The sequence below is a fragment of the Abramis brama genome, assembly GCF_963993115.1.
Source record: "Abramis brama genome assembly, chromosome: 9".
Classification (NCBI taxonomy): domain Eukaryota; kingdom Metazoa; phylum Chordata; class Actinopteri; order Cypriniformes; family Leuciscidae; genus Abramis; species Abramis brama.
The window spans coordinates 43762081-43774446 of NC_139971.1; the positions used below are offsets into that span (position 1 = coordinate 43762081).

At 37.5% G+C, this 12366-nt stretch overlaps 1 protein-coding gene across 1 annotated transcript in view; it reads left to right on the forward strand.

Moving 5' to 3' along the window:
- The window catches only part of hcn4 (hyperpolarization activated cyclic nucleotide-gated potassium channel 4), a gene marked incomplete at both ends in the record, with an annotated part of 87980 nt that extends 77384 nt beyond the window's left edge, over positions 1–10596 (forward strand). Inside the window, 2 exons of the mRNA XM_084123493.1 lie at positions 1839–2003; positions 9179–10596. Coding sequence (XP_083979619.1) covers positions 1839–2003; positions 9179–10596 — 1583 coding nt within the window. The remainder of the gene's footprint in view (positions 1–1838; positions 2004–9178) is intronic.
- Between the last annotated feature and the right edge of the window lie 1770 nt (positions 10597–12366).

The following is a 12366-nucleotide window of genomic DNA, read 5'->3' on the forward strand; positions in this document are numbered from 1 at the left end:
ATATTGATCACTGTTGCGAATCTTTATGTTCCTCACGATTAGATTCGGATTAACAGAGTCACAAGGGAGCATTGCAAACAAGTGCATTTTCTGCATATGCTTTGTTAATAAACAGAATTATTACTAATAAATCTAAAATTCTCACTATTGACTTTCCGTGAGTCGCTCCAGAATCGTGCATGAAAGGAATCGCGCGGCGTCTGTAAATTGATTTCTTCCCCCGTCCCTAATATTGATGTTTGGCACTTAAGAGGCAGAGGGGATTGTGGGTATTGGTTGAGTGTGTGAAAGAGGCCCGGTCTTCAGTGTTTCCGGTTTTGAACCCCGATAAAAGAGAGTAATTCTCCTGATCCGCGTGACATGTGAGCTCTGCCAGTCCTCTAAGCTCTGAGTGGCATTTACTGCTTCGCCTGTGGATTACACGACATGTTTAATCCAAAAAAGGGGGAAGGATAGTTGGTTTGGAGCTTGTTTCTGTTTTTGCCTGGATAGAAAGACACTGTGATCACTTCTGGATGTGTTTAGAGAGAACACACACACACACACACACACGTTTACTGTTGAATCATCATTTCCTGCAGGATTTTTCTTCTAACTTTAATTAGGAATTGTTTGTCTACAGGAAAAGCTGATAGTATGATTTATGTTGATAGATATTATTATTGTTCTATAAAAGATTTGTTTTAATACAGTAAATACAGAAGATGAGTTCAAATTCAGTTACTTAAAAAAATACATAATTTTACAATTAACTGTTCTGAAGAAAAACTGTTTTCACAATCACATGAAATTCTATAAATGTCAGTTATTGTAATTATAAATACATAATAAATTATCATATTAAATTCATTAATAATAATTTATTATTAAGCTAGAGAAAAATATATTCTTAGACTTTTAGTGTGCAATTTATTATAATTATAAATGCAAATAATAATTTATCATATTAAATACATTTATTTATTCTAATTTACATTTATAACCTAAATAACAAACATAAATAATAAACAAATTATTAGTAGTAATAAGTATCATAATAAATGCATTTACAAAAATGACTAATTTGCATTTATAACCTAAATAAAAAATAATGCAATTTATTATAATTATAAATGCAAATAATAATGTATCATATTAAATCCATTTACTATCATTTATTTATTCTAAATTACATTTATAACCTAAAGAAAAAACTAATTATTATTACTAATAATTATTATAATAAATGCATTTACAAAAAAATGTGTTATTCATTCTAATTTGCATTTATAACCTAAAATAAAAAAATAATGCAATTTATTAGGATTATAAATGCAAATAATAATAATGACAGTAATACAAAATAATTATCATAATAAATGCATTTATAATAATTTATTATTAACTCTAATTTACATTAGTAACCTAAAGAAAAAAATATATTCTTATAAGCCTGCCACTATGAATGCTTATAAATGCATTCTATAAATGCAATTTATTATAATTATAAATGCATTTTATAAATACAATTTATTATAATTATATTACTAAATTATACAGTATCATATTAAATGCATTAATAATAATTTATTTACTACAATTTGCATTATTCTTACAACTCTGCCAGTATGAAATGCTTATAAATGCAATGTAAATGTCAATGCAAATTATAATAAATAATTAATTCTTATAATAAATGTTATTTATATGAAATGATGTATAGTTAAACACGTTACCCTCAGATTCTCGTTAGTGTGTTGGATCTGGCTGGTTTACAGTGAGTTCACTGGGTTTGTTCGCTCTGCTGATTCTCATCAGAGCACGTGATCATTGGTGTGTTTCTCTCCTCTCTCGTCCAGAGATCTGTCTTCTGACCCGCGGCAGACGTACGGCTAGCGTCCGGGCCGACACGTACTGTCGCCTCTACTCGCTGTCGGTGGATAACTTCAACGAGGTCCTGGAGGAGTATCCCATGATGAGGAGAGCGTTCGAGACCGTCGCTCTGGACCGCCTGGACCGCATCGGTAAGGCACTCAAAGGGTTAATTCACCCAAAAATCTACACTGTGGTCCGAGAAACAGATAGAAGGCCATAATAATGCATTAGAACAACACTAGGGTGAGTAAAGGGTGACTTCATTTTCATTTTTGGGTGAGTTTCCCTTTAAAGTCTGGGTATGTTTAGAATCGCATACACACACACTCACTAGCACACTCACACACTCGCTCATGCACACACACACACACACACACACACACACACTAGAATTGCATACTAATCCATACTATGCAGAATAGAACAAAGCATCTGAAAATCCATTTTTAAATGTATTATAATGTATTTCTCTGGTGTGCACCAGTTGAACACACACACACTGACTCTCTTGCACACACATACACACACACACACACACACACACTCGCTCGCGCACACACACACACACACACACACACACTCACTCGCTCGCACACACACACTCACTTGCACACTCACACACACACTCACTCACACACACTCACTCACACACACTCACTCGCGCACACACACACTAGAATTGCAGTTAGATCGACACACTTAGATCGACTACAAAATTATACTGGTGTTCAAGGACAAGCATTAAGTTGGTTCAGATCATACTTATCTGACCGCTACCATTTTGTCTATTTAAATGGAGAAAAATCGATCATAACTCCAGTAAACTATGGAGTGCCGCAGGGATCTGTGTTAGGCCCTCTGTTATTCTCAATATATATGATGCCACTTGGAAATATTATAAGGAAACATGGAATTAGTTTCCACTGTTATGCTGATGACACTCAATTCTATATTTCATCACGGCCAGATGAAAACGCTAAATTATCCAAATTGACAGAGTGTGTTAAAGATATAAAAGATTGGATGACGCGCAATTTTCTTTTATTAAATCCAGACAAGACAGAGGTACTACTTATCGGTTCAAAAAACCGCCCACAAAACCTCTCACACTACAACTTTAACATAGTAGGATGTCCTGTTACTTTATCCTCTACAGTAAAAGACCTGGGTGTTATACTAGACTGCAACCTGTCTTTTGAAAATCATATTTCATATGTTACAAGAACAGCCTTTTTCCACCTTAGAAACATTGCTAAGCTACGTAACATGCTATCAGTTTCTGATGCAGAAAAGTTAGTTCATGCATTCATGACCTCGAGACTAGATTACTGTAATGCTTTATTAGCTGGTTGTCCTGCGTCCTCATTAAACAAGCTACAGTTGGTCCAAAATGCCGCCGCTAGAGTTCTTACTAGATCAAGAAAATATGATCATATAACACCAATTTTATCATCACTACATTGGTTACCTATAAAGTTCCGTATTAATTACAAGGTATTGCTACTGACTTATAAAGCACTAAACGGCTTAGCTCCAGTCTATTTAACGAATCTTCTATCGCCCTATAATCCATTGCGCTCTTTAAGATCACTAAATTCTAGGCTTTTGGTCATACCTAGGATACCCAGATCCACCAAAGGAAGGAGAGCATTTTCACATTTGGCTCCGAAACTCTGGAATAGCCTTCCTGATACTGTTCGTTGCTCAGACTCGCTCTCCCAGTTTAAAACTAGATTAAAGGCGCATCTCTTCAGCCAGGCATTCATATAATACTTTTAATCTGATAGTTAAATCCAACCTCTAGTTCATAAAAATGCCAGAGGAGAACTGGCCCCCGACTGAGCCTGGGTTCTCCCAAGGTTTTTTTTTTCTCCATTAGGTCACTTGATGGAGTTTTTCGGTTCCTTGCCACTGTTGCCTTTGGCTTGCTCAGTTGGGGATATTTGGGGATATTTAATTTAATTAATCAATCAACAATACTATTGATCAGCATTACCAAACGTGGACGTTTTCCACTAGAAACAAGCATTGATGTATTATTTTAATTTAATACTGTGAAGCTGCTTTGATACAATCTGTATTTTGAAAAGCGCTATATAAATAAACTTGACTTGAATTGCATACTAATCCATACTATGCAGAATAGAACAGCATCTGAAAATCCATTTTTAAATGTATTATAATGTATTTCTCTGGCGTGCACCAGTTGAACACACACACATTGACTCTCTTGCACACATACACACACTCACTCGCTCACACACACACACTCACTCGCTCGCGCACACACACACACACTCACTCGCACACTCACACACACACTCACTCATTCACTCACACACACACTCACTCGCACACTCACACACACACTCACTCGCGCACACACACACTAGAATTGCATACTAATCCATACTATGCAGAATAGAACACAGCATCTGAAAATCCATTGTTAAATGTATTATAATGTATTTCTCTGCTCGTGCACCAGTTGAACACACACTCACTCGCGCACTCATAGACACACTCACTCGCTTGCACACACACACACACACACTCACTCGCTCGCACTCACACACTAGAACTGCATACTAATCGATACTATGTAGAATAGAACAAAGCATCTGAGAATCCATTGTTGCATGTATTATACTGTATTTCTCTGGCGTGCACCAGTTGAACACACACACACACACTGACTCGCTCACACACACACACACTCACTCTCTGGCATGAACCAGTTGAATGTGTGACTGGAGCTAAACTGAGCTCTCACTCCCTCTTGTGTTTAATGTCTCAGAATGGAGTGTAATTTCTCTGTCAGTGTCTCTGGTTTCTGCCTTATCGAGTCAGTGAGTCTCGCTGCTGCTTACAACACACACACACACACACACACTGTTTATTTCCCTGAGTAGCTCTTGTCCGTCACTGTAAACATCCACATCCGGCACAGCGAGAAAAACAACACACTCAATCAGTTCATAGTTATTCACTTCACACAATGAGAAAATACACTGTAAAAAATGCTTTGTCTTGTTTCCAGTCTAAATATCTAAAAATTCTTAAATCAAGAAGCGTTTACTAGAGAAGTAAAATGACATAAGAAATTCTATCTTGTTTTCTGATTAAAAAATAAATAAAATTAAGTAAGTTTGCGTAAAAAAAGCAAAATTATCTGCCTTTGTGGTAAAAAAAAAACTTAATTCAAATGGAAAACGATTTTTTTTCTTCCTAAGTAAGAAAAGCATTTTTGCAGTGTACAAGAGGGCTTATTATGATGAACTTCCCTCTGGAGAAACTCCTTCATCATCTGGAAGTGTATATGATGTGCTTCATATATATTGTAGCAGAACTCTGTTATCCACTGCTCACAGTCGCTCATAGACATCTCTAATTAATTACAGATTAAATAGATCTGCATCTGTGTTGAAATGAATTGCGGTTCACACAGGTTGAGTGAGTCCCTGCGGTGAAGAACTGTTTAATCGCTCCTCTTCCTATCAGAAAATGGCCTAAACTCTAATCCAATTTGAAGTTTAGCACCTCAGCGTCCTTTCAGAGCAGATTATTATGAAGAAAATAAGAATATTGAATTATGATTATGGAGTTGTTTCTGACAGTCTGCAATATGGCATTCTGGGAAGGAAGAAATACAAGAGTTCTCCCTAAAAACAATAACTGGCCACTGTGTGTGTGTGTGTGTGTGTGTGTGTGTGTGTGTGTGTGTGTGTGTGTGTGTGTGTGTGTGTTGTGAGTATGTATTATATATTAATCAATGATTTAATTAATTAGAATTATAATGTATTAAGTGTAAGGGCCCTATTTTAACGATCTGAAACGCAAGTATCAAACGCAAAACGCAAGTATCTTTGTGGGTGGATCTCGGGCGCTGTTGCTATTATACCGGCGGGATAAATGACTCTTGCATTTATTGCAAATCTAAAATGTGTTGGTCTGAAGTAGCTTCATTACTCATAGGTGTGGTTTGGGCGTAACGTGAAATAAACCAATCAGAGCGTCATCTCACATTCCCTTTAAGAGCAGGCGCGCTTGTTCCATGGCGGATTGCTATTATAACGGCGGATTTGCCAGACGCACGCCAGGAGCGGTTCACAGCCGAGGAGACCGACGTTCTCATCAGGGCCGTAAAACACAGAGAAGTGACATTGGGGACGGAGAAACACACACAAATTAGCTTCGGTTAAACAGGCGTATGATAATTTGGGTAAATGTGTAAGCTAGATTTATGCCTATTTTTTCACATCTTCATGGACACAACAATGATTTCCCTCGTGTGGAATATTTTTCTGTGTAATTATGTCTGATTTGCAAAAATGAGAACTGCTGCGTCTGTGTAGATGAGAGAAGCAAAGTGTGTGTGTGTTGTGCACAAGCTACATTATGGCCAAGCATGTGCCCTTAAAATAGCATCTGAACGCGCCGCTGACTTTAGACGAGGTTTCTCCTGGTCTGTGGCGGAATTGTTTTCTGAAACTGCAAAATAGCACCAGGGAACGTTTGCGCCGGAACACGCTCCTCTTTTCGCTGAACCGCCCCCGGGAGCGCAAGTTCATTCCCTAATTTACCGACGTGCGTCTGTGGAGGGAAGAGTCCGCGTGCGCCGGGTGAGAAATAGGAATGAAACATGCGTCGCTGTACAAAGTCAATTGCGCTGGGTGCAAGATAGGGCCCTGAGAGTGTGTGACAGTCTGTGTGTGCTTGTTTGTGTGTGTGTGTGTGTGTGTGTGTGTGTGTGTGTGTGTGTATTATACTGTATATTAATCAATAATTTCATTAATTATAATTAAAATGTATTAATAATATGTAATGAATTAATTAATCGATTAATAGATACACATATATATATATATATAAAATTATATAATATATATAATATATATAATAAAATTATCGTAAAAATAATTTAAATTAAAATATATAAAATAAAATTAACATAAATTAAAATAAAACATTTGTACAGTACATATATAGATTACAATAATTTAAATAAATATTTTTTTCTTTTTTCTTTTTTTCTTTGTTATGATTACCAAGACCAATCAATGTAAATTCAGAAATGAAGTTTAGCACTGAATTAAATCAAGTGCAGTCTCAAGGCACATTTATGTTTTATTACTGTACTATTGTTGAGCCAGAAGATCAGAAGTGTCCTGTGTCGAGCTCGGCTCCTCGACGGCCCGGTGTGAGAGTGAGTGATAGTGTGTCATTATTACCAAACATAGCAAAGTGCCCTTCCTCTCCTGTGTATATCAGTCCCGTGTACGGCAGAGGTCACGTCTGCGCTCTCTTTGTGCTCGGTGTTATCTGGGACTGTCGGTGAGGAGCAGTCAAACACAGGAACGATCTGAGTTATTTCCATTCGGCCCGTGTCCTGATTGCTCTCGGAGTCGTCCCGAGGCGAGTCCACGGCTCCCGGACACAGAGCTTTTAAACAGGGGTGAAGTGCTGAAGTGTGAGACGAATCAAAGTGCTGTGGAAACTGTGGACAGATCGAATAGAGTGCACGTTTGATTCTGATTTCATATTCTAGGCGTAACCTGAGGGTGTATATTATGTATATTATCATTTTTGGTGGGTATTAATAAAAAAGACATGATCCGTTTGAAGGAAGAGTGCAATTGCAGCTCTCTATATATAAAAGAAGGAAACAAAAAAGTGGTAATCCCATGGTACTTTGATAGATTCCATAATTACCATATTTATATACTAAAGAAAACAATATAGTTACAACAAAACCATGGTAATACCGTGCTATCATAACCAAAAAATGGTAATACCATGGTACTTTTTGTTAGTTTTGTTTATTTTATTGCTTTTATTTTAAGCTTGAATGTTTATGTTCACTTATTTCACTTTAATGGCAATGAAAATTACGAGCTTAATAAAAATACTCATTTTAGAAGAAAATTTCAGATAGCACTTAGAGGCTTTTGCATCTGAAGTCTTCATATATATATATATATATATATATATATATATATATAGCTGCAATTATATATATATATATATATATATATATATATATTTATAGAGAGAGAAAGAGCTGCAATTGCACTCTTCCTTCATATAACTAATTTTAAAATATATCTATATATAACTGTATAATATTTAAAAATAGCTAGAAATCTATTTTTGCACATCTGAGTTGATAGATAGAATTTATAAATCTGAATAATGCTAAATTGATGAATTATATATTAAGCTCTATACTCACGACAAGAGGCAAAGACTGAATAATGAAGCACTAATGAAGGATATGTAGCTGTGTACATTTTTAATTAATTTTGTTTTATATATATATATATGAATAAACAAACTCTAAATTTAAATTTAAAAATAAATCAATTCTAATTGTGACTTTGCGTGTGTTGTCATCTGCTTTTAACTGTTTGTTGTTATGAGAAATTCTGGAGCAAAGTTTTATAGGCATAGTACCATGGTAAAGTGATGGTATCAGATGGTAATACAGTGGTACTTTGGTATGTACTGTCCTATACTGAATGATTACCATATTCATATACCAGAATGGAATATGAGTTACATCAAAGAAATTGTATAAACATGCTATCAATTCCAAAAAAGTGGTAATACCATGGTACTTTGATACATACCACAATTACTATATTTATATACTATAGAATACAATATATTTACAACAAAACCATGGTAATACCATGCTATCATTTCCAAAAAAAGTGGTAATACCATGGTACTTTGATACATACCATAATTACTATATTTATATACTATAAAATACAATATAGTTACAACAAAACCATGGTAATACCATGCTATCATTTCCAGAAAAAGTGGTAATACCATGGTACTTTGATACATACCATAATTACTATATTTATATACTATAAAATACAATATAGTTACAACAAAACCATGGTAATATCATGCTATCATTTCCAAAAAAGTGGTTATACTGTACCATGGTACTTTGATACATACCATAATTACTATATTTATATACTATAAAATACAATATAGTTACAACAAAACCATGGTAATACCATGCTATCGTTTCCAAAAAGTGGTAATACCATGGTACTTTGATACATACCATAATTACCATATTTATATACTATAGAATACAATATAGTTACAACAAAACCATGGTAATACCATGCTATCATTTCCAAAAAGTGGTAATACCATGGTACTTTGATATATACCATAATTACCATATTTATATACCATAGAATACAATATCCCCACCAAAAAATGGAAATACCATGGTACGTTTTGTTAGTGTTTTTCTGCTGACTCCAAAACAAAAACTTTGTCTTTCACCCCTTAGGCAAGAAGAACTCGGTTCTCCAGCACAAGGTCCAGCACGACTTGAGTTCAGGAGCTTTGAACTACCAGGAAAGTGAGATAATCCAGCAGATTGTGCAGCACGATCGGGACATGGCTCACTGTGCCGACCTGATGCAAAGTCCCTCGCCTCCTGCTCCTCCGTCTCCTACTCCTGTGATCTGGGCTCCCCTGATCCAAGCGCCTCTTCAAGCTGCTGCTGCGACCACTTCAGTCGCCATTGCACTAACCCACCACCCCCATCTACCTGCAACTCTCTTCCGACCTCCCGTTTCCGTAATCGGATCGAGAAACGAGCCGCTTGGCAAGATAAAGAGGTTTCAGACAGTTGCACCAATTTTAGGAGGTCCTGGATCAGCTGGAGACTCTCCATCCGGTTCCCCGTCAAAGATACGTTCGGGAATCGACACACCTCTTCTTGCATCCCTTCGAACGCATCATTTGTCTGGCGCCACTGGTTCCAGTCAACAAGCATCGGCATTCCCATTTGGGAGCTATTCTTCATCAGCGTCTCTGACTTCTAGCACTGCGCAACTTCATTCACAGCCGAGGCAAAAGCAAGCCATTGCTCCCAGTACGCCACCCAGTACGCCACCGGGACGTTTCCAAAGAGCGACTGAAACCGGTGGATTTCCGACCTCATTAAATACTAGTCCTCTCGGCTTGTTCACTCATGCTCCCAATCATGGACAACCTCCACCAAAACCTTCTCAAACAAGCTCCCTGCAGTTTGCTTCTGGAGGCGGGAAGACTTGCACCGGATTAAACCTCTTCCAAACTCCCGGATCACCTACTTCCAACCGTTCCCAAGCCCTTGAGAGTTCATCCCACGAGATCCCACCCGCTTTATCCACTTACCTTCCTTTAGAAAGGTCAGCGCTTGCCTCGCTCGCTCAGTACGGCTCAGCAAACGCCTCTCCTTGCTACACCCCGTTAGCCCCAAGCCCGACTATCCAAAGCCCCGTAATTGGGAGAACTTTCCACCATAGTGACCCTTCCAGTGCCACCGGCTCCCACTCATCCCTGCTTCTCCCACAATCCTCCTGTCCCGGCCAACTCCCCGGTCACCACATTTCAGGCACTGACTCTCCCCTAGGCCGCTTTTATGAGGATTTAAACATACTTTCCAGCTCCCATCCGTCACTTTCCGTAGAGGGAGCAGGTCAACTTTCCCCTCAGGATCCCGGTTTCTGCTTATCCCCGTTTTCATCGCCGACGCTAACTCCCAAACCTTGTAGCTCGGTATCCGGGCACATGTCCTCCCCAGTACAGACTTCTCCAAGCTCTCGAGGCCAAGCTCACTCTATAGGGACGTCACCTGCACTTTCTCTCCCGCGTGCCTCCGATGGACACCCGTCAGATCTAGAACCGCTCCGTTCGAAACTCCCATCCAATTTGTGAGGCTAAATCACACCCTCCTAACTCAGTAGTGACCTTCCCCTGTGTGGCGTTTGGCCTTTTCTTTAGTTATCTCTGTATTGGCACTGTGTTTTAATCTTAATCATTTTTAAATATCTATCGATATCTATCTAAATATCTATCAAGTAATCCTAGAGCTCTAGATTTCACTTTTGTTTGCTTTGTTAATCTACCGTTTTCCTCTCATTGAATATAGATATAGATATATATATATGAAATTATATATTTAAATATATGTTAATCAATCTATAGGAGGGTGTGAAATGTAACATCTATTGAGACCTAAAGGACATTTTGTTATTTTATACCTACGCCAAATTTATCCACAAGGAGTTTGGTTATTAATATTGACATGGACAGAAAGAAAGAAAGACTTTTTTTGCAGAAGACAAAAAAGAAATACTTTTTTGCAGGAACCTATGCACTCACGCCTGCATATAAAAACTGATTTTTGTCTAATCCAAAACACCTTTTTAGTCACCCTAATGAGGATCACATATTGCTGATCTTGAATCTAAGGGGTTGTGTTTAAGGGATTGTACCTGTTTATTCACTCTACAAATGTTTGGGACTTTCTGAGGTGGAGAGGTGAACATAGGAAAACCAAAAAATGTTTCAGCCCACGTTCTCTGTAGCATTTCTTTGTTTTGTTCAGCGACGCTGTAGTGATGTTAGCGGGCATTGAGTGGGCGTCAAGGGAGAGGGTTTGAGAAACATCCTAACTAAATTACTATTCACTTGTGTCTTCCAGGATCATACGATAGTGTAGCCCTGCTCAGTGTGTGTGTGTGTGTGTGTGTGTGTGTGTGTGTGTTACTCTGATTGATGCAAGTGGCAATCAAGTTTGACTAAGCGAGAATAGTTTTGCCTTTTTACTGCAACAGAGAAGAAATGGAGAAATTTCCATGCAACATTTCTTATTTGTACATAAAATAAGCCAACAACATTAGTCAAAAAGCTGCTCAAAAGTTATTTTGTTTGTTTTTCTATATCTTTAGCTGCTAAATGATTAACCTTCGGTGGAATCGTGTGAAGGATTCTGAATTTACGGTGTAAAGGCCCGTTCACACCAAGGGCGAGAACTATAATGATAAAGATATCACTCTAAAAATAAAAAAGAGAGTTGCGGAGTTCACACTTCAACTGTAACGATAATAGCATAGAGAAATTATATCATTAGAATCACTTTCAGAACGATTGTTTTTTTCAGCTAATACAATAAAAACATTAAAGGAGTAGTTCAATTCAGAATTTGAATCTCCTGATAATTTACTCTCCCGCACGTCATCCAAGATGTTCATGTCTTTCTTTCTTCAGTGGAAAAGAAATGAAGGTTTTTGAGGAAAACATTCCAGGATTTTCCTCCATATAGTGTCTTCAATGGGGTCCAACGGGTCGAAGGTCCAGATGTGAGTTTCAGTGCAGCTTCAAAGTCTCGACACGATCCAGCCGAGGAATAAGAGTCTCATCTAGATAAACCAGCGGACATTTTATAAACAAAATAAAAACATTTATATACTTTTTAACCACAATTGCTCGTCTTGCACGTCCACGACTTCACACAATACGTAATCACGTTGAAAGGTCAGGCGGTAACCTGATGTAGGAGGAAAATGTAGGGTAGAAAAACTCTACATTTTCTCCTCCAACTTCAAAATCGTCCGAAATTTTTTTTATTTTGTAAATGGCGTTTGACTTAGTCTTTGCACGTTCGCTTTGTAAACACTAGGTCTGTAATTACACCTACATCAC